Here is a 24,856-nt window from a genome sequence, read left to right as displayed (position 1 = left end):
TTACTGGAAGTTCTCTTATTGTGTCACATAACGTACACTTCAACTTCCGCTTGAATGGCTTCTATTACCATATCCTCCAATGGTTCTGTCTGCTTAGGTATTAACCTCGATAACCCGTATGCATGACCAATTTTTTTAGATGGTACATACTCCATTTGAAAATTGTAATTCAGAAGTATGGTACCCCATCTTTGGAGTCTATTCGCCGTATGTTGTGATGTTATGGTAGTACCTTTTTCGATCCGAAAATCGTTAATAATGGTTTGTGGTCTGTTTGTAACAGAAATTGCCTACCGTGCAGGAAACGATGAAATCTCTTTACTGCGAATATAATGCTTAGCCCCTCTTCTTCAATTTGTGAGTAGTTCTTTTCGGCTGGCAAAAGTGATCGGGATGAATGTGCTATGGGTTTCATTTTTCCATCATCGATTTTGTGTAAAATGCATACTCCTATGCCATACGAGCTGGCATCGCTTGCAACTATAATTTCACGCTTGGGATTATAATGTGCCAAAAACAAGTCAGGCATTAAAGTCTCTTTAATTTCCCGAAATGCTTCTTCGCACTCTTGCGTCCAGACCCATTTTTGGTCTTTCCTTAAGAGTTCATTTAAACGCGACCTTAGTGTATGCATATTTGGCACAAATACATTGTAGTAATTTGCCAAACCTAAGAAACTTTGTAAAGACGCAATATTTTCTGGAGCAGGCATATTCATTATTGCACTCGATCTATCTGGATCTGGTCTTCTTCCATGTTTATCGATGATTTTCCCCAAATATTTTATTTTTTCCATGGAAAATGTATATTTCTCCTGTTTTACTTTAAATCCATAATCCTGGATCCTTTTGAATACTTGGTTTACATGAGCTTTGTGTTGTTCTTTGCTAGCGCTTTTCATTAACACATCGTCCAGGTACCCTACTGCGAAATCCAATCCATTTAACATAATGTCCATAATTTGCTGAAAAATGGCAGGGGCGACTTTGACCCCAAACTCATTGTACCAATGTTTATTTCCACACCTCCAACATGGTCCAGGTGGATCTTTTCCTGTTTCATTCTCTTGTTATTTTGTGAAGTCGAATTTTTCTTTTGATGAATCTTTTTAATATGCGACACTCTGCTTTCCTCTATGTCACGACTGTATTGTTTCAACGCAATAAACCGTTCAAAGTCTTCCGCTAAGTTTTGTAGTTTTAAATTCGGTTCGTTTTCGACTTTATTTCTGATTTCAGCGTCTTTATTTAAGACCAGCCCTTGCACAAATATTAAACATTCAAAATCATTTGCTGATAATTCCTCCAGTTTAAAATCGTAGCAGTGCTTGTTCACTATACTTGCATAAGTAGTGTAGTCGTCTTTCTCTCTTCTAGTAACATTCACATATTTATATCGCCTATGGAAAAGAGACATTTTTGCAAGAACAATTCTGTAAGTAGCGTAACTGTTTCTTGGACGCTCAACTCACTGGTTCTTTTTATGGGAGAATAAAATTCACGATCTTTGTATGCTCGGCTGTTCCCAATTTCCTTAGCGAAAGCCTAACTTTTTTCGCGTCTGACCAGGTAACACAATCCGATATAAAAATATCCTCACATCGTCTATAGTACTGTTGTTGCTGTGCCTGGAATTGGAACAATTCCAACAGTGAATCTTTGAATTTCGCATCCATCATATGAATTCAATTTACATTTTACGCTTGAATTAAACAAGTATTCATTAGTAAAAAAGAAATCAACCAAGTTTTCTTTCCCAATTCTTTTGTTTGAAGAATAACAGTTTACGAGGGGCGTGCAATAAGTAATGCCCCTTGTCCACTTCCCATAGCAGTAGAGCAACGAAACTTGGCACAGTTATTAGTTTTTCTCTACATAGGAACCCCCAGAGTTATGCATTTCTCCCATGGTTTAATGCAGCTCTGGAGACCGTTTTTGTAGAACACCCCAGGTTGGTCCTCCAACCACGACGTGACTTCAGAAATCAAGGCTGCATCATCTGGGAAACGCTTTCCTTTCAAAAACAACTTCATGGCTGGGAAGAGGTGAAAGTTAGAGGGTGCAAGGTCAGGAGAGTAGGGAGGATGGGGAGGATTTCATAACCACACGCCCGTACTTCTAATCTGGCGACATGCGGGTTATGGACCGGAGCATTGTCCTGCAGGAGGAGGGTAGCTTTGCTGATCTTGCCCCGCCTCTTGATTTTGATAGCCTCCCTTAATTTCCTCAAAAGTGAAGCACAATAGGCTCCTGTAATTGTGGTACCCTTCGCCAGGAAATATGTTATCACTACTCCGCCCTAGTCCCAGAAGACCTTGCCAGCGGAGGGCTACACCCTTGCCTCCTTTGGAGGTGGTGAGTCCAAATGCTTCCACTGTATTGATTGGGCTTTGGTCTATGGATCATAGTGATGGAGCTAGGTTTCATCCTGTGTAATCAGTATTTTGAAAAAATTGACTCATCTTCTTGTCACATCTCCAAATTCATCCTCGAGCACTCGACGCGGTTTCGCTTCTGGAATGGTGTGAGCAACCTAGAAATCCATCTGGCAGACACCTTATGCATATGCAAATGGCCATGACTGATAGGTTCCACGGACCCTTTACAAATCTTGACATCTTTTTTTTACAAGGTGGCCACGGTTTATCAAGGCCCGGAAGCCACCACGGGATAAAGGTTATTGTAAGTACAGTACGTTAGTGTGGAGATTTAATAAAGTGTCTGCTTAAGGGGGTGGTTCATCAGGAATTTGTTTACGTTGAACTTGAAGACATCCAGGTTGTAGTCAGGTGGGAAGCAAGCAGACGGAACAGAGTGTCATAGGCATTCAGTTCTAAGAAAGAATCTTTGTTCATGGAATCTACGTTTTTATTTAGGCATAGATAAAGAGTGGGAAAAGTTTTTGACAGTGGATTCAGCTAGACGGGTGTTTTTCGTAAAAGATTGGAGAGGGGGACAGAGATTGGAGCTCAGATGAGCACCTGCCATAGAAATAACGATAAAACAAAGATAGGCTTGCAACATCTCTTTTGTAGAAGAGAGCTTGCAGAGAAGAGAAAAGGGCAGCTCCCACTAAGCTACGAAGTCTATTTTGTACTCTGTCAAGACAGGATAGGCTGTTCTTAGCAGCTCCTACCCAGATATAGCAGCAGTATTCCATCCTTAGACTTACTTGGATTTTATATAGATTGAGAATTGCATCAGTAGTGAGATATCTTCTGGAGCGATAGAAGGATCCCACCATCTTTCCAGCGACCTTGGCAATAGACTTGATGTACGTGTTCCATTTCAGATCAGGAGTGAAGGTCAAGCCCAGAAGCTTGTAAAAACATGGGGCTTCTCCTAGTCGAGAGCCATCCATTTCAGTTGATGCCAGATGGGGATCATAGCGTTGATGATGTCAAGATAGGAGTTTGGTTTTAGATGCATTAAAGGTAACCAGCCACCTCTTCCCCAACTGAACAAATTGTTTGAGATCAGAGGAGAGAGAATCAGAGAGAGCTTTGTCATTTACAGCCTTTGATGTGTTGCAGTAGATGGTCGTGTCATCAGCATAGATGTCAACGAATGATTTAAGTATGTGTTTAGAGAGATCATTGATGTAGATTAGTTAGAGAGTTGGGCCTAGGATGGACCCTTGAGGGACTCCAGCATTAATACCTCTGATTTTTGTCCATCAACCACTACTCTTATGAACCGATCAGAGAGAAATGATTTACTGATAGAGAGAATATTTCCAGCTATACCGTAGCTGGAAATTTTGTGAAGTAGGCCTTTATGCCAGACCTTGTCGAAGGCCTTTGATATGTCAAAAGCAATTGCCCTAGAAAGAAAGTCTTTGTCAAGAGATTCACTAATCCTATGAGATATAACGGTTAGCACATCAGCGGTAGATCTTACAAAACGGAAACCAAAATGCGTGTCACTAAGAAGGTTATTTCTGCTGAGGTAGTTGACTACTTCTCTATTTAATATGGATTCCAACAACTTACTCATGACACACAGGAGACATTGGTCTGTTATGAGAGGGTAATGACTTATCACCTGAGTTTCTAAATACAGGGCATACTGACGAGGTTTACCAGGGAGTCGGAAAGCACTTCTCCTTAAGGCAACGCTTAAACAGTTTCGTAAGTATGGAAGCAAGTTCTGGTTGAAGCTTTTTTAACAGTATAATTGTGATGCCGTCAGGGCCAGTTGCTTTACTAGAATCAAGGTTCTTGATTAGCTTGGCGACCTCATGCACAGATATTTGTATGTTACCTAGCGTGTTCTGTGTTATAGGAGGAAATATGGGGAGTTGATGGCCTTCGTCGCATAGGGTAAAATTAGCTGCAAAGTTCTTGACAAATAGTTTGGCCTTGTCTGAAGCTGACGAGATGACCTCTGGTCCATTGATAATGGTTGGGATAGAACTCACACTTCTGTTCAGGATCATATTTGTTATTTGCCAAAACTGGTAGGAACCAAGCCGCTGATCAGCTATTTGGATTTAACAGACTGGGCATATAGCTCTCTTGCATTTTTTATTACTCTTTACAATTGTTGCTGGCGTTCTTGAAAGCAGCTTTAGTCTAAGTGCATCTATTACGTTGGTAGCTATGGAAAAGGTGATTTCTGTGCGCGATGGCAGCAACATATTCTGGGGAGAACCATGGCTGGCTGGTAGGTTTTTGTTGGGCTATTTGGCGAATAGTAATGCGCCGATCTTCCAAAATGGCAGCCTCAACTTGACAGACAGATGCATCAATGGTAGAAGGGGCGACTAGGTCTGGGATCTGTTTCCACAGACTTCCGGTCATGTTTGAATTCACAATACCAGCGTATTACAAGGTCATATGGTGGGGCATTATCACCATAAGTTTCTTTCATTTCATCAAAAGTCTCCTGTGGTGTGTGTCCTTTCAAATATAAAAACCGGATCACTGCTCGACATTCAACAGGCTCCATTTCACAGCTGACTCAGTTCAAACACCTGTGAAACAGAAACCACAATAAGTTCACAGCTGTAATTTGCCACATAACCCGTAGAGATTTAAATCATTGCACATGCAAAATTTCAGCTAGATCAGACAACTGGAAGTGGGACAGGGGCATTACTTATTCCACATCTCTCGTTGCAGTCCTTTTGTAACTTAATTTGTTGAACGATATATTTCTAGTCTTACTAGAACAATCAAGCGAAATAACATTTGTTTAACATTTTTTTATTTGCACGCGTTTTTACGTAGCAAAAATAAAATCCGTGGCTTTAAATACCGAATTCGTGTAGAAAACCTTTTTTCTTTCTTTTTATCCTCTTTGCTTTTTGCAAAAAATGACTTGATTATTTACATGTTTGCTAAGCACAAATGACGTACGCGAATAATTATTTTTCACTGTCTGTCTCTTTTTCTCTTGATGAAGTCAAGCGTGTTTTTTTTTTTTGTTGTTTTTTTTTCAAATCCCAGATGTTATCGAAATAGCGATAAGCTTACACGGTATTTGCTAGTTTGTTTTGAACATTTAACTTTGCAGAAGAAAATTCTTACCGTAGGAAAAATGTCTTTCGATGAAGAAAACATGAACTCTTTTTCCTTTTCTAAAACACTTGGTAAGTGCGTTCAATTATTAAATAATTGACAACATTCGCGTTTTTCGTTGTAGATTTTGGTAGCAAGTTTTTCCCCGTCACCAAATTACTATTCTGGTAATTAATTCGCTGTTACTCCTTGCGTATCCAAATATCTGTTTAAATGACGAAGGTGTTTTGCCGTAAATATTTTACGAATCTTTATTTCACTTTTGGTGATTCTCTGCAGTATTGGTCGTTTCGATTCCTTGGCGCCAATCTGCTGTGTCGTGGAACAACAGTGAAAACAAGAACAATCAAGTCGAGGTTCGGTTAAGGAACAAGTGTATTAACAATAATGCACAAAGATAAGAAAGCGTGTATATCTGCTGGCCACTCGACTAGCAGTTGAAGTGCAGTCTCATCTCTGTCACCGGTGTTGGAATTACTAGCGCTATTTATAGTGCTAATCGGTGTAAATTCCTCTGTTCAAGGAAGGCCGGTATAACAACTTCCTTAATTACTATAAAGAAAAGTTAGTAGAGATTGCAGAGGTAAAATTTATTTTAAACCCCAATTTTGACCCCTTAGCATTTATTATTTTTGGCTCAAATCTTATTATAAAGTTTGATCCATGTCCAAAGAATCCATATCTAAAATTTCAAGTATTTAGACCCAAAATTATCGAAGGAGTTTGGTAGAGTTCTCAAAGCTCAAATCGTTGAATTTTTAACCCTTAACAGTCAAATTTCTGGCCGAAAACCGATCAAAAAAATTTTTCCAAATCTGAATAGCCCTTATATCAAATCTCGAGTCTGTAGAAAGACAATTGATTGAGTTATTGTGTAGGGATATTTACACAGACAGACATACACACAGAGATATTTTCACTAATATATATATATATATATATATATATATATATATATATATATATATATATATATATATATATATATTTAAATATTTTTTGCGGGGTACAAAATTTTATTATGGCTATGTAAAGACTAAATCTGAACTTGTTCGAAAACATTATTTATTTAAGATTGTGAAATTAAAAAATAAAAATGAATGTGTCAGCTGACCGGTTTCGAAGCTCGCTCAGCAGAGCTAAAACGGAGCTTAATTACGTTTTAAAAAGAAAAAAAAGTGACTTTTTTCCATCCTTAGTAAGTCGTACTCTCTTTATCACCTTAAAATTCTAGAAACTACATATATTAAGACTCTTCTTCTCTTTGCAAACAGAAAGAGAATCTCTTAGGGCTTAATCTAGTTTCTATTTAACAATTAATTCATCCCCCTCTTTTTTTCAATACATATATTCCCCCTACTTTTTCATCTCCGATTCATTGCTCCCCCCTTTTCTTTTTAAAACGTAGTTAAGCTCGATTTTAGCTCTGTTGAGCGAGCTTCGAAACCGGTCAGCTGACACATTCATTTTTATTTTTTAATTTCACAATCTTAAATAAATAATGTTTTCGAACAAGTTCAGATTTAGTCTTTACATAGCCATAATATATATATATATATATATATATATATATATATATATATATATATATATATATATATATATATATATATATATATATATACACTCATGAACAAAAAAAAATGGGGCAGGAAAGAAATTTACAATTTATTGCACAAAAAGCTGCATTACACAAAATGAAATTAAATAATAAACGAAAATGAGTAAAAAATATAAAGACCAAGATATTTACTTTAATAAAAACTTAGTATGGAATGGAATTGCCCTTAGATCTTTTTAAAAGATCAATTCTTTTTATCATGCTCTCAACCAACTTGGAGCACTGTGAAGAGGAGATGTTATTCCATTCTCTTTGTACTGCTTCCCATAATCTTTCTTTGTTGGAAAAAATTTTTCTAACTAATGCACGAGATATTATAGCCCAAATATTTTCCATTGGGCTTTGGCCAGGCCAAAACATCACATCAATTGAATTATCAGTAAGCCACTTCTTTGTGACTTTTGCTGTGTGTGTAGGGGCATTATCATGTTGAAAAATAATGTCATTGTTCATTTCTAACTTCTGGATGCTTGGTAATAGACCTCTTTCTAATATTTGAATGTATTCTTTGGCATTAATTGACGCATCACATCTGATAATTTCCCCAACTCCTGCAGCAGAAAAGGTCCCCCATACCATTATTCCCCTGTTTCCATGTTTTACTGTGGTTTTTATGCAATTCGGTGAAAATCTTTCTCCGGGTCTTCGGATGAAACGTTCAGGGGCATCACTGGCAAGGCAAAATCTTGATTCGTCCGACCAGAAAATATTTCTAAACCAATCTGCATCTTTCGTATCATAACATGATGCAAATGTCTTTCTGTCGCTGATGTTCTTCTTAGTTAACAAAGGTTTTTTTGCACATCTTTTTGATGAAAATCCCATTTCCTTCATCCTTCTGGATATTGTCACTCTAGAAAGAGAATTTCCTTTTGCTGTTTCGAATTGTTTGCTATGAGCAACATAAGTTTTTTTGCGATCCTTCAAAACGGTCATTTTAAGCCTGTGATCGTCCTTCATTGTGGATGCTCTGGGGCGACCGGAACCAACTTTCCTGCTCACTGTGCCTTCAATTTCGAACCTTTGCCCAATTCTCTTCACAGCTGAAAGAGATGTTGCCACCTTTTCTTCTTTCAAAATGTCGAAAATCTGCTTGTAAGTCAAATTTGCCTGTCGTAATCCTGCAATTCGGTTTTTAATTTTTCGTCAAGATGTCGTCTTACTTTTCTTGGACTGATCTTTAATACTAATAATCTGAAAAATACTAAATAACAGCTAATTATTAGCAAACAAGCGATAAAAAAAATTTTAAATTGTTTTCTTTCCAATTTCAATCATGGCTAATTTTTTTTGTTCCAATTATAATCATGGCCCATTTTTTTTGTTCACGAGTGTATATATATATATATATATATATATATATATATATATATATATATATATGTGTGTGTCTGTGTGTGTGTGTGTGTGTACATATATATATATATATATATATATATATATATATATATATATATATATATATATATATATAAACCTTAGAAGCTATTATTACAAGACAAGTGAGAAGATGAAAGGTGCTCTGACGAGGGTCATGGACACACTTACACAAGAGAACTTCCGTGGGGTCTTCCAAGTGTTCAAACGACAGAAGTCTGAAACTTAATTTAAGGTACCTAGTCTGCAAATTCTACGGTTTCACTCATCCATCAAATATTTATAACTGAAAAAACGAAATCCACACCTAAACAATTGTTGCATAATCACACATAAAAAAAAAATTGAAAATTGATTCTCACCATTTTGGGGATCATTAAATACCACGTTGTCAAGCTGTTCTTTACTCGCCACGACAGCATCATGCTGCTCACAGGCTTCATCAATTTCACCGTGCAGCATTTTATCACAAAGTTTAATGTAGTTTGAGGTGTCGGAGTTTTGTGAGGAAATTTTTTCATAGCATGAATAATCGGCATCTGAATCTACGAAAACAAGGAGTAAGGAAATACAAAAACTATCAAGAAATATTGTTTATTCATACTTATCATCACCAGAATTTTGACAATAAAAAAGGCTAAATATGTAGTCTATGACCGTCGAACTCTCTCTCTCTCTCTCTTTCTCTCTCTCTCTCTCTCGCTTTCTCTCTCTCTCTCTTTCTCTCTACATATATATATATATTTATATATATACATATATATATATATATATATATATAAAATATGCGTTTTATTTTTTTATTGCCGTTTTTTCTGTTTAGTTACAATATGTTTTAGCTACCAGAATGTGTTTGGCGGTCCCATAACCTCGTCAGACTTAACAGAAATGTTTGTTTTTGGAAGAATGATATCAATATTCATATTCTAATGTTTTTTTAAGTTTTTGTGACTAAAACCCATAAGTTTTTAGTTTCATCCTATGCAGTAGCCATCAAATACATAGAGATGCTAATTTTTAGTGTGACTATCTGATCATTTTGCTAAAAGTTTTTCCTCCGATGAGAAGAATTAACATTCTTTGAAACTCCACGGATTAAGGATTTCCCAGTACACCAGTTTTGGAGTATTCTGTCGAATAATAAAAAACTATTTTTAAACTTCTACTTTACAGCCTAGTTCTTACTATATATATATATATATATATATATATATATATATATATATATATAGTAAGTTATAAAATGTATTAGGCGATTAAGCTACACTGAATATTCCGCGTTTCATCCACTCTAGGACTCTTCAGGCTTATGCGCCAATTCTGTGGTTGTTTGTCGTTTTTATATGCGCATCTTCTATTGAGATTTTAGGTTTTTCTTTTGGCTAACTAAAATCTCAATAGAATATGCGCATATAAAAACGACAAACAACCACAGAATTCGCGCATAAGCCTGAAGAGTCCTAGAGTGGATGAAACGCGGAATATTCAGTGTAGCTTAATCGCAATATACATTTTATAACTTACTAACCAGCTCTACCTACGTATCGAGCACTTTTGAAGTAAATGCTTAAAGTTTACGCACAAATCTATACTTTCGTATATTAATTTGATGTGAGTAAATTAAGTAGTTATATATATATATATATATATATATATATATACATATATATATATATATATATATATATATATGGGGGGTGTACGCCCGTGTTTGTGTGTGTATCGAGTAGGAGATAATACGATAGTCATGCAGAAATTAAGCCAATATATGTAGATTATGTCTAAATGAGAAATGTAATATAATTAACATAAAGAACTCCAAAGTTCATTACACAGAAAAAAGAAATATATATTAGGTCGATGCAAAAGTAATTGCCGGTTTGTAGAAGTAGCATTTTAAACGATTGTAATTTATTTTATTCATATTGCTAAAACTTGAAAATATCACTATGCTGCATATACTGTGTGTCCAAAAAGTTACTGAAGGATTTTGAACTTAAATAGATTTTTTTTTAATTATTTTTGATGATGCCTTTCTGTAATTTTAACACAGTCTGACTAAGATATGGTTGTTCATGTTTGAAAAAGAAATGCAAAATTCAAACCATCTTTATTTAAAACAAACAATGTCTTTTAAATGTTGCCCATTTTCAGCTTCTCATATTTGTGTTCTTTCCAAAACATTATTCATGACAAATTACAGGATCTCTGGATTGCGATTTAACTCCTTTATTTCGTTCCTGATATTTTCCTTCAATTCTTGCCTGGTTTGGGATCTGACCTAACGAGGTCTGCCAGCTCGGGGAACGAAGTAAGAGAGTTAAATTGTAATCCAGAGAATCTGCAATTTGTCATTTATAAGATATATTAATCTATAGTAATATTTATTTATAATAGTTATTTTTGCACCAATTTAATGAAATAGTGTAAACTTATACTGATCTATATACTGTACCATATTACTTTTAAATTAATACGTACGTGTATCACGGTTTCCAGATTATAAATTATTCGATCGGGAGATCCTATTTGTTAAAAGAAAGATAAACGGTGACAACATACTACGTGTTTTATCACCTGCCATCCTCTTTTTTAATAAATAAGATCTCCCGATTACGGAAGACGTAATGTAACAAAAAATAAATAAATAAATAAAATGAAATAAAGTAAAAAAAAAAAACAAAAAAAAACAATGATGTCGCTTTTGGGTCGCACATGAAACTAAAATATAACTTCTTGGTCTTTTGACTAGGATACAAGGGTAGTGTTTGTTCCGCCTAAAGATGGTATAATTATATTGTGGTGTTTCCGTTCGCACCTGGCGTCCATACAATACATAAAAATGTCACAGACTCCTATAAGAATATTGGAGATATACCGTGATAATCAGGTTTATTCTGACATTACATCAACCAAATTACGTAGAAAAGTACTTTTACAGTTTTAACAAAAGTGCTATAAAAATATCGCGGAGTCTACAGCTACGCTGGACGTCCATAGAATGCCCAGTAGCAATATATTACATATGAAAAATGCCGCTGTGGAATTTCCACCGGTCTCGCTAGCATATATTAATATACTAGTATATATGTGAGGTTATACTGTTCTGTATTAGTAAATTAGTATATAATTATGGCTAATAAAGGGTATAATGTTATATTGATATATTATATTATAATGTTATATTGATATATTATATTATAATGTTATATTGATATAGTATATTTGCTTATTTATTTATATATATTTTATATTATAATGTTATATTGATATATATTATATTATATTATATTATAATGTTATATTGATATATTATATTTTTGTATAAGTTTATAGTTAGAATTTTGCCCTGCAAATGAAACCAGGCTAAAGCAAATTACTTAAAATGGATATTTTTTTCAATATATTAAACTGCATAACCTATTCGTATTACTTAGATTCATCGGACTACTGTTCTCATCTCGAATGTGATTTTCACAAGGTGTCGGTCGATGTAACCTCCGACCTCCTCCAGGTGTATCTTGTCGAACTCGGGAATGTTTCTGTCGAACTCTGGAATTTGGACGGAATTTCGGGCGCAACCCTTTTATTTACTTCACGCGGGTAGCGTGCTCGTGTTCCGTCCTTGCAAGGAACCGTGGCGCAGTGGTTAGAGTGCTTTGGAAAATCAATTGTAAAAAGTGATATTCTTCTGAAGGTTGAAGGTTCAATCCTCGATGTGGGCGCCGAAAAATATAATTGCGAATTACTTAGGACTTCTATCAAGTCATGGCTGATGGAACAAGAGCACGCTACCCCCGTAAAGTAAATAACAGGTCTCGCTCGAAATTCCGTCCAAATTCCAGAGTTCGATAGAAACATTCCCGAATTTGACAACCTGAAGAAGGTCGGAGGTTACATCAACGAAACGTTGTGAAAATCACACTCGAGATGAGAAGAGTAGTCCGATGAATCCAAATAATACGAATAACCAATCCTCATCTCAAAAATGTAGAAACGTCATGCATAACCTAGTATATAATAAATACAAATGTGCATTCATTTGTTTATTACTATCAAAATATATATTCATCCTACCACATAAATGTTAATAAATAAAAACTACCGGATGAAACCATTGTAGGTGTTTAAAGGAGATCAAAAAGTAAGTAGCAAATCAGACAACCCCCTCTTTTCTTAAATGAGATCGGAAAGAACTTTTTCACTCTATATCAATGAAAAGACGTTTTTATATATACGTTTCCGTTCTTTTTTATTTTTGCGATCACAGAAGTTTTCTTATCTTTCGCATATTTTTTTTTAATTTGCCGATTTAGACGTTATTTTATATTACTATGAATATTATTACGACATTGACGAGGCATATTTTTCCGTAAGTTTTGACGGCGCGTGTACACTCGTTCCATATATATTCAACCAGCTTAATAATAAACACGCTCTATTTTTTTTTAATAAATACATACTATTTTTTTAATAAATACGTACTATTTTTAATAAATACGTACTATTTTTAATAATCACATACTATTTTTTAATAAATACATTCTCTTTTTAATAAACACGTACTATTTAATGAAAATCCGCATAATTTCTTGATTATTTATGCATTTATTTTTTAATCAAGCTTTATTTTTGTCGAAAAAAAACAAACAGAATGTTTATTGTTATTGTCTAGTTCTCATATCAAATAATTAAACAGTGTTGATTTGCCGTAAAAACTGCACCAAACGAATCAAACCAATCAATCACCGGTTTGGTTCTTATATGCACAGATATATTAAAATAAAATAAAATAGCATAGAACTTACCCGATGCGTTGCTACACGGAAACAAATTCAAAGCAAACACGGTGATGATGAAATTCCAAGTGGTGACGAAGCTGGCCATGTTTTCTAAACAAGATAATACGATATTATTTTCTGATAAAACGGTTTGGTTTTGTTTTGCTTTTCCTACAAAAGATAAAAGCTTAAGAGTCGCTCAGGAAATTCACGAATGCTCAGAATTTAAATTAAATGTGATATACATGTGATATATATATATATATATGTATGTGTGTGTGTGTGTGTGTGTGTGTGTGTGATATATATATATATAGAGAGAGAGTGTGTTCTTTATTTATGCAAATATATCTATGTATATGTGTGTGTGCGTGTGTGCTCGCGCGCAAAAATAAAGAACACTCTTTTTTTTCTTATTTCTAAAAGATAATACTCGTTGACTTCAATAACCGTAAATTGATTATTGGTCAACATCTGCTAACTTCCGGTCAAAGATTAAAGCAGACAGATGGTCCGTGCATATGACTTCGTGATGGTCCGTACATGTGTGTGCTTCAGTCAGTGTTTTTCTTTCTTTTTTTTTTGTACGTGTATTTGAAGACGAAATATACGCGTAATTTTTTTTTTGCGTAAATATGTATATTTGTTTCCGTTAAGGTGCATGTATGGACGTGTCTGAAAGAAAGCATGTGTTTCATGTATTCAACTACATTTGTGTGCCTGCATGTGTATGACTCTATATGTGTTTATATGCATTATGTTTATGCGGGCATGCATACGTGCATGTATTTGCAGCGTAAACATGTGTGTAATAAAATGTCTTTCTTTTATTTTCAATTTTTTTTTTATGTGTGTATGTATTTGTTTTGCTGGTGATAAAGAACTGTACCAGATGCCAAACATCTATCAGCTATTTTAGACACTCTAATCGAGACATATTTTTAAGTGGCTTTCCGTATTTTTAAGCGCAATTGTTCGTATCCATCTTGCACCTAGTTCATCGGGTATATTCGCCATGTACTTTTTAATTTTCCTATAATTACTTGAATGAGATCTTCCAAAGATTCCAGTCTTTGTTATGTGTTATATGAACATGTCGCTACATTGGATTTTCAACTTTTACAGATGGTCCAGGAAAGATATATACAGACTCTATTGTGTCGCATAATAGATCTCCCTCAGCAGAACCCTAGAACTGGATGTCAGATAGCTCACACCTTAATTTGTGGTTAAATCTACACTTGTTTTGTTTACAACTCATATTCTTAAGAGCACTGGTTATCAAGCCTTGATCTTGGCCAACCATTATCATCTTTTTTTTTATCATAGTGGAGCGATATCTTTTTGACCCAATCTAGAAAATCGTTTTAACTTATATACAAGATGTCCGAATAAAATGTATACACTCTTTAAATTATGTAAACTTGCTACATGAATACGATATACCACGTTCCCAAGAGATGTTTAGGACTAAAGAATGGCACTTCCAGCAGGATTGAGCACTTCCCCACTATCATCATGACGTAAAAGCATATCTTGATAGCCATCTGCGAAACAGATAGTTAGGGCGAAGAGGAAGTATCGAGTACTGTCTACGCTCACCGGATTTGACCACACCCCGATCGATTTTTCTCTATTTGAGGAGTGGGTGGGTGGAGGCATGTTAAACACGGGATTCACACCACAAAAAACAAGCTACAATGAATGAGTTAAAAGCAACCATTGAAAGAGGATGAGTCAACATACCAATTAAACTGATTATGAACGTTTTTGATTCAATCAGTGAGCATTGTCAGCTGCTCATGGACCACAATGGCCAATAATTTGGAAACTTCCGATAATTAGCTGGTTTCTATTTTTGTCCACATTATTTTGATATATGAAACTTTTCTTTCTTATAATAAATGATGGATTTATGGTTATTTAAAGAGTGTATACATTTTATTGGGACACCCTGTAGTTTATCTAGGATAGTTGTTTGCTTTTTCTTTTTTCTTTGTAAGAAAAGGCTGTTTATAAAGCTTAGGTTCTGGGAGTTAATCAGACATTGGCTGGTGTATTTGTGTATGAGTTTTCTATATGTATATGACAAAGCAGAAGTCCCTCTTTAAATTCGGTTTCTGTTAATTTTCTTTTCATTCTACTTGAGCGTATGTTCTCAAGAAATCAATGGGACTCTTCTTTGATCTAAGATTTGATCTCTATATAGGATATATTGATATTCAAGTCTTCCATTAAAGTTCTCTTTTTCCTCTCAAATGTTGAGTTAGTGAAGAAACGACGGAGTTAATTGCCCTCTCTCCAATCGACCAGTTAACTATTAGGTTGGTGCAAAAAAATGTCATTTTTTCACGTATATATTTGATAAAACACGACATTATTTTTGCCCCAACCTAATATGTTATACTACATATTTCCTATGGCTTCTTGGCTTTTCATCCACTCTTTATTTGTGCCTAAACCTAAACGTAGATTCTATGAGCAAAGCATCTTTCGTAGAACTGCACACCTGTGGAACTCTGTTTGGTTTCCCTACTTTCCAACTGACTACAATATGGTCGTCTTCAAGTCCAACGTAGACAAATTTTTGATGAGCCGTTCCCTTAAGTAATCCAATTTACCAAATTTCCACTACCAACGACTATTACGACATGTTCCCTTTGACCACTATACACTCATTAACCCTTATCCTCGAGTGACCTCCGTGTCTTGATAAGTGGTGACATCTTTGTAAAAAAACAAGATAAAGTATCTAACTTTGTACTTGAGGCAGCATCACTTGTAAAAGATGCACTGTTTATCATAGGAGGCAATGTGTAACTATATCGAGAGGATCTTATCTGGGGTTTAAACACTGTGTGATGTTGGTAAGGCTTTTCTTGTAAGGGAAAGTACTCTCATACGAACTTTTCGTGATAACCCTCTGTACAGAGAGACTTTAGACACTCGCTAGTTATGTCTAGTACGCATCAGTATGTGTATGTGTAAGTACGCCAGTGAAAGTATAAATTAATGCCCCAAGAGTCATTAACACAAATTATTTTATGACCAACAGAGAAAAGAACTATAGAGAATGTGTGTGTGTGTGCGAGAGAGAGGGGGGGAGATAACATTCGTATGCATATACACACTGTAGAGGTTTACTCTAGATATGAAGTGAAAGACTTATATCATGTATTTTTCTAAGGTTATCTATATAACTATATATATATATATATATGTGTGTTTATGTGTGTAGCTTAATTGCCATATATATTTTCATAACTTTCTACCTAGCTCTACCTATGTATTGAGCACTGTTGAAGTAAATATTGAAAACTTATGCATAAAATTTATCTTCGTATATTAATTTATGTGATTAAATCAAGTAATCACACACATATATATATATCTATTCTATTATATATATATATATATATATATACACATATATATGAGTGAACTTGTCTGTGTGTATATGTGTGTGTGTGTCCGTGTACATTTTGCTACGCAATAACTCTGTTAATTTTAAGTCTACAGACTCGAAATTTGATATCCAGGGTACTGAAATTTGGGAAAATCTTTGTAATCCTTTTTCGGACAGAAATTTGGCTGTTAAGGGGTCAAAGTTCAAGGATTTGACCTTTGAGAACTCTATTAAACTCCTCCGACAATTTTGGGTCTAAACACTTGAAATTTTAGATATAGGTTCCTTGGACATGAATCTAACTTAATAACTTGATTTGAGCCCACAACAATACATGTTAAGGGGTCATAATAGGGGTCAAATTTAAAAAAAGATGACCGTTTTTTTATGCTCAACATACCTCTCCAAACACCCGGCAACTCCGGACTGAAATGCTAGTATATATATATATATATATATATATATATATATATATATATATTCTATGGTTTTTTCTTAAGGTATTCTATTCTATTGGTTAGATAATTCTATTGCTTCAAAAAGTTTCTCACTCCTGATGTAATCCTATACCTGCATTAGAATCAGATACAGCCAAATATAGAGTACCGTTGGCACATGTGAACTTCGAATACTATCTTATTTCTAATAGTTATTCAAGTTTTAATTGTAGGGAAAAGTGTCTTCATTCCACGTTCTTTTTTGACAGACTATTGTACAGAGAAATGAACATACTAAAAGATGTTGTCTTCCAAGCAAGTAGGTCCGGGAGGTCCACAGAGTTTTATAATCATTAAGATTCTGTCTTTTTAAGTATTATTTGTAAAAATAAGTTATTTTTTGTCAGCTCTCTGCTTTTCTAGCGACCATCCTTTAGTAGTCATCATCGGCGGTCACTCGTGTCCGAGTAAGACTGTCCTCCGTTGTGGCTTCTGTGGGTCCTCAGGTGAGCGTAGAGCCCAATCCTAGACCCAATTTGTCTTGTGCAATTTGGGCAGATAAAGGTAGTGGTGGTAGGGTGGGGTTGGGTGTGTCTGGTTAATAATCTGTCCTTTCTGTGCTTGCGTTTATCGTCAGCAGCTTGATTTAGGTCACTACTATAAAGCGCAGCACCTTCGTGGACAGCGCTCCTCCATGCCAACCTGCTCCCAGCCACGTCCTCCCATGTTTCAAGGTCCATGTGAAACCGCTTTAGATTTGCTTTGATGTTGTGCTTATACCTCATCTTCTGACCACCCTGGGCACGCTTTCCCTCAACAAGCTGAGAGTAGAAAATCTGTTTTGGGAGGCGGAGATCCGGCATTCGGACAACATGACCAGTCCATCTGAGCTGGCGTTGAGCAACAGTAGCGGTGATAGTGGGAATGTCAGCCTCACTCAGGACGCTGGTGTTGGTGCGTCGGTCCTTCCAACTAATTCTGAGGATTTTTCGGAGGCATCTTTGGTGGTATGTCTCCAGGGTTTTTACGTGCCTCCTGTATGTGTCCAGGTCTCCGATCCATAGAGAAGAGTGGGCAGCAAGACAGCTTTATATACCATGATTTTGGTCTTTGCCAGAAGGTCACGGTTCTCAAATACTCTCTTCCTTAGCCTTGAGAAAGCCCCACTGGCACAGCTGAGACGGTGTTGTATTTCATCATCTATGTTGGCTTTTGATGATAGGATGCTGCCTAGGTATGGGAAGTGGTCCACATTTTCCAGTCTAGCGTTGTCGATGGAGATGTTTGGGGGTGAGACTGGAGTACTGTTTGGTGGTGATTGATGGAGGATTTGGTTTTTTTTATATTAATTGTTCGTCCTAGCTGTTTGTACGCCCTCGTGAAGGCAACCAGTGTACACTGTAGGTCCTCTTCTGAGAGGGCTACAAGGGCGTTATCGTCTGCATACTGCAGCTCCATAATGGATATGGTGTTCGTTCGACCTTTGGCCCTAAATCTGTTGATGTTAAAAAGTCGCCCGTCAGTTCTGTACATAATCCGAACTCCATGGGGAAGACTTGTCCGTGAGATGGAGGATAGCAGTAAAGAAGATGGAGAACAGGGTTGGGGCAATGACACATCCCTGTTTCACTCCCGTGTCAACCCTGAAGGGCTCTGTTTCATCTCCACTACTACTGATGACTGTAGCTGACATATTGTTATGTAGCAGTCTCAGTACCCGAATGTACCTCTCTGGGCATCCAAACCTTGCAAGAACCAGCCAAAGGGCTTGACGGTTCACAGAGTCAAAGGCTTTAGTAAGATATATAAAAGCCATGTATAATGGTAAATTTTGCTCTCTGCACTTTTCTTGGAGTTGACGAGCAGTGAAGATCATGTCCATCGTGCCTCTATTTGGTCGAAAGCCACTTTGGGACTCGGGAAGGATGGTTTCTGCAAGGGGTGTAAGCCTGTTGGCCAAAACCCGAGCTAGGGCTTTCCCTGTGGTAGAGAGGAGAGAAATGCCCCGGTAGTTCCCACAGTTTGCCTTGTCTCCTTTCTTAAAATGGAGACAACTAGGGCATCTCTAAGTTGTGCAGGGATTTTCTCTTGTTCCCATATTTTGAGCAGCAGGGCATGGATGTGTCTGAGAAGATCAGGCCCGCCTTTCTTCAGGACTTCTGCTGGGATGCCGTCAGAACCAATCGCCTTATTGTTTTTCATCTTCCTAAATGCATCCCGCACCTCTTCCAGACTGGGTGCTTCTCCCATGCTCTCAATTATGGGCTGTTGGGGGAGTTTTTCAAGGGCCTCCATCTCTGGAGTGGTGTCCCTGTTCAGAAGATCCTCGTAATGCTCTTTTCATCTATTTGTTATTTCTCCCTTTCCTTTCAGCAGCGTGAGCCCATTCTTAGACCGAAGGGGGGGTCAGAGAACGGTAGCTGGGGCCGTATACCACTTTTGTGGCTTCAAAGAATCGTCTGGTGTCCCCAGAGTCAGCAAACTGCTGGATCTCCTGAGCCTTCTTCATCCACCAGAGGTTCTTCAGCTTCCTGACTGTCGATTGGACAGCCGCTTTAGCCTTGGCATGGGCAGCTCTTTTAACCTTGCAATTGATGTTATTCTGCCAGGTGATAAAAGTTTGCCTCTTGATGTCTATAAGCTGTTGGATTTCGGTATCGTTTTCATCGTACCAATCCTGATGTTTCCGCTTTTTCTGCCCTAGGATGCTTATACTGGAGTCCATGATGGCAGAGGACAGCTTGTCCCAGTGCTTTTCAGCGTCATGCGGATACTGCTTGGGCAGGTCCGCGCTAAGAGCCGCCTGGAGGTGTTGTTGGTAGGTGATATCGCCCAGCTGCTCGATGTTGAGCTTTGGTCGGCTCTGTCTTTTTTGCATCCTTTGCTTCCGCATTAAATGGATAGACATGATGGAGCGAATAAGACGTTGGTCGGTCCAACAATTGTCTGTACTGGTCATTGCCCTGGTGTTCAGCACATCACAGCGGTCTTTGGCACGGACAATGACATAGTCAATGAGGTGTCTGATTTTACTTCGAGGGTGCATCCATGATGTTTTGAATGCGTTTTTTTGTCGGAAAAGTGTGTTCGTGATGATCAGGTTATGTTCTGAGCACTTTGTCAGAAGGAGTGTACCATTTGAGTTAATGTTCCCAACTCCTTCTCTTCCAAGCGTTCCTCTCCAGTGCTGCTCCCTTTCGACACATCGGCACACTAAATACATAGCAATACTACTAAAGGACGAGACCTTTAGTGGTATTGCTATGTATTTAGTGTGCCGATGTGTCGAAAGGGAGCAGATATTTTCTTAATACAACTTCATATGTCGGTAGCATATCTATTTAATAGTGCCTCTGAATATGTCTATATGTATATACAGTGTAACCCGGATATAAGATACCTAATATGAGAAAAACGGATATAAGAGAGATTTTCTATGTTCCCAAATTTGAGCCTGTGTTAATGTACAGCGTAACCCGGATATAAGAACCCCGGATATAAGTGTAACCCGGACATTAGAGAGCTGTAGGGACCGGATAAGAAGTCTCTTATATGCGGGTTACACTGTATGTTTACATGCATAATTTTTACAAAAATGTTTACATGTATAAATGTGTCAATGCATGTGTGTGTGCGTTTCATAATCAGAAACAGGTGTTTTGAAGTATGAGTACATTCACTGTTTACATTAACGTGTCATATAATAAGTATATCCGCCTCTTTGTATCTTCATGTTAGTTTCTATCTATCTCTCTTTCTCTCTCTCTCTCTCTCTCTATATATATATATATATATATATATATATATATATATATATATATATATATATATATATATATATATATATAAGTGAATATCAGTTTAAGGACAGATTCGTAATACTGGCCTGTTTCTATGAAAATATACAGAACGGTCGCTAGAAAAGGCGTAAATTTGAGGAATTCAATTCATTAGCAATTTTTTTTTCTTTTTTTTACACAGGAATCACCACTTATCAAGGCCCGGAGGCCACTTGAGGATAAGAGTTAATGGGTATACATTAGTCAATGTGCTTATAACGTAGTAAACATAAGTAGTGGGAAATTTGTAAATTGGATTACTTAGGGGGACGGTTCATCAAGAACTTGTTTACATTGGACTTGATGGCAATCAGATTGTAGTCAGCTGGAAAGTAGGCAATCGGAAGAGAGTTCCACAGGTCTACTCTTGTACTGTACATTGTACTCAATGATTGGCTCTAAAAAAGCCTAGACTTCAATTTCAGAGATTACTGTGTTTGGAACTGGTTATTAGCAACAACACAGAAATGATAATTTGAAAACATGTTTGGCAAGAGCTTGGAATTATATCTTCCAGGTTACTTTTCAACGAGCTATGCAAGTTTGAATTTCTAGGTCAAAAAGCTGCTACGAAGTGCACGGACGACAGTGTGAGTATCTGTTAGTGTGTTATAATTAGGGCTGTGACATCAAAATATTCTTTTCATTGTTTTGACTCTCGAGTATATATCAGTTAATATTTTATATGGTTTTATTGAGAGGGATATGGTTCTCGGTTGATTAACTGAGTCTAACTGTGTCGGATATATCTCGAGAGTAAAAACAATGAAAAGAATATGTTGTTGTCCTAGCCCTAGTTATAAGACTAGCAAGCTGCTCTGCGTTGCCCGGTCATAAGATACGCTTAAAATGATATTTTAATCAATGCAGATTACGTATTTATTATTATAGAGACAATTCTCTATCGATTATTATATTGAACTTAAATCAGCCTCCAACTCGACCATCATCACATCGTATGAATCTTGAAGATTCTATTCTTGGCATTGGTTTCCTCAATACTTTTCTATTCATATTTCTTTCTATAAAGACATCGAATACTTACTAAAGGGACCACGAGAAGATTGCCGACACCCCTAAGTGCAAGTGATTTTTTGTTGAACAAACTGGATTCGAACTTGGAAGACAGAGGTTGTCATGCTGTCCTTTACAGTAAATCTGCATAATCATTGACGGTAAAATTGTCTTTCTCTTGTCAAGTACAATCGCTCCTGCTTAATTTTAATGCACACTTCTGGATTGTTTTGTTGATCTATTCAGTCCTCAGCAAGTTGGGCTATTTGATACAGCTCCCCTGTGGTTATCCTTTCCCCTGCAGAAAGTGATTACTATTAATAGCAATTCTATATATATCATCGTTGTCTACTACTGCCAGTGCGTCACAGGCTCTATTTACTAAAGGCACCTCGATTCCACCCACTGATAAAGTCGCAAGGTCAAACGTCAATTCCTCTCTGGTCGTTTTAGCTAATAATCACCCAAACTTATCTCACTGAATAAATCAGTGTCCACGTGTAACTTATGGTCACTTGTAACGTCCCTACTCTCAATAGTAGCCATAACGGTAATTTTTCAATTCTGCTTTCTTTGCTTGACTATTTATTAACTCCTGTTTCTTCTAAGTCATTGAGCTTTACTGCACTGCATCCTACCTGATTTCAGCGTTACAGATTTATTGAAGCCATCGAGGTCTTCACCGTTGAGTTTCACACGCGTACCTTACACATAAGTTATGGCAATCCTGATTCTCTCACAGACTGGTTACTCTTCCTTGTCCATGCTCATAGCTCCCGCCAAGCTAATAGCTATTCTCAATTACAGCACGCCTAATGTCTAGGTCCCTGGGGTCGTCCATATAAAAACCTACCAAATGTATTTGTATAATGCCTTCTTTTCTTACACCTTTAAAAAAAAAGTTAACACACCATGCGGCCGCAGCCGAGATTGAACTCACTACACGAGTTTTGTAGTGTAATTTAAATCTTGCTCGTGGCTGAATACTTGATGCTTCGCTCGAGCTACCAAGGGTATTTTTATCGTGACGTCATTACTGGATGAGTTGCCTCCATCCATCCAGCGCGGCCGTAGCCGAGATTGAACTCATTACACGAGTTTGTAGTGTAATTCAAATCTTTCCGTAACTGAATACTTTATGCTTCAAGAGTATTTTTATCGTGACGCCATCACTAGACCTCACAGACTCCCATCTATCCCCGAGGGAAGGATAGACCGCGCCAGTTTCTCAACCTGATATTTTACCTCGTGGTACATACAGCGCCTCGCCTTCCCAAATGGTCACGCATCTGGTACTGGCCAGGCTCGACATAATTTAACTTCGATGATCTGGCGAGAACTGATGTATCAACGTGAGTGTGCGGTATTTAAACAATAAAGGGAAGTAATCATGTCAGAAATCATTTGTTTAGGATTGTAAAGAATTACATATTTAATTACAAGTTATAAAGCGTGTTCACAAAGTCTGGCTAAATAATGTAGCCAGACTTTGTGAGCAACCTGTATTTTTAATCATTACGCGGAATTTTTCGCAATAATTACACATATTTATTTATTTTTTAATGTCGAGTACTGAAACGAACTTTTATGGATTTCGGTTTCACTTAGAATAATTTGTTTTAGAATTGACAGGCTTATACAAAGTAGTGAAATTTAAAGCAAACGCTTTTACGTAAAAATACTATTACGTACTTACGTATCATGTCGAAATTCGTATAAATTCTAAAACATATAACAAATGGTCTCGTAGAAAAATAATAAAAATGAAAATAAAATTTATCTTGTTTATTATTTATAGAGTTATATCGTATGTTTTAATGTAGAAAAATTATCAAAATCCAAAGATGTTAATTGAAATCTATAATTTTGACAAAACTGAGTTATGTACCTTGTTTTCAATTAAAATCTGTTACTTCAAAATACAAAATGTCGAACCATTATTGTAAAAGATGTTTTGGAAAAACGACATCTTGCAAATCTACTAGAACATTTTCGTAATTTTTTAAATTTATACTAATTTCGACATGACATGTAAGTCTGTAATGATGTTTTCACCCGAAATGTTTTCATTTCAAAATCGACTATTCTGCCCAAGCACCGAAATTAATAGTAGAGTTTACAAGGATGCGACATGGTGGTGATGCAACAAGGGTTGGAGCTTGGCAGACAGTGCGGTATGTATTAGATTACAAATTGCCTTTTTGTAGGGTTTCCTCGGAAGTCGACTCTATAGATCCAATGAGATGGTTTTGTACATGAGAATTGCTCGATCTAATTTTCGCACACGTGTGGGTTTTTTTAAGCAATACAAAGGTGCATATAATCGTTTATTTTCAACTGACTGGCCCGGTCTTACAGTACGCTTAAACATGATATTTTAATTCATGTACATTGCGTATGTATTATTATAGAATCAATTGATTATTATATATTACGAGGAAGAATTTTCCCGGCAGACTAATTTTCCAAGAATAATAAAAATAAAAAATTTTAAGAATAATAATGGTAATATCGTTCATCAAATTCCGTCTGCGTTTGTTTACAATATCACATCAGAGGAATGTCCTGTAAAAGTCACTTCTGATTAATGTATAGTTTTAAAATATGCAAGCGAAGAAATGATTTGCGGCGATATTAAATAGTTCCTCACCTTTTATCGTCAATTGAACTCATTACTTAGATAAAATTCAGTTAATCATTGCAAATGTAGTCGAATGCTCTACCACTAAACTATTCCTCCATATTACAATAAATCTTTTTAAAGAAGGAATGATTTGTTGAGATTATTTCCCTTTTGGTCGATGTAACGTAAACTATTCTCTTGTAAAAATTATTATTTTTATCTATAAAAGAGAAAAGC

At 36.4% G+C, this 24,856-nt stretch overlaps 1 protein-coding gene across 4 annotated transcripts in view; it reads right to left on the bottom strand.

Annotated features, from left to right (window-relative positions):
* LOC145248910 (uncharacterized) overlaps positions 1-24,856 on the bottom strand; it is a 90,156-nt gene that overhangs the window by 17,428 nt on the left and 47,872 nt on the right. For all 4 annotated transcript variants that reach the window (XM_080110691.1, XM_080110693.1, XM_080110692.1 and 1 more), the window contains exons 2-3: positions 13,328-13,411; positions 8,882-9,064 (exon numbers count right to left, since the gene is read on the bottom strand). In XM_080110691.1, coding sequence (XP_079966817.1) covers positions 8,882-9,064; positions 13,328-13,411 — 267 coding nt within the window. The remainder of the gene's footprint in view (positions 1-8,881; positions 9,065-13,327; positions 13,412-24,856) is intronic.

This window comes from Euprymna scolopes, chromosome 27, assembly GCF_053919585.1.
Source record: "Euprymna scolopes isolate OS-2025 chromosome 27, ASM5391958v1, whole genome shotgun sequence".
NCBI classification, from domain to species: domain Eukaryota; kingdom Metazoa; phylum Mollusca; class Cephalopoda; order Sepiida; family Sepiolidae; genus Euprymna; species Euprymna scolopes.
The sequence above is the reverse complement of the archived record's forward strand: the minus strand, read 5'-3'. Positions and strand labels throughout refer to the sequence as shown.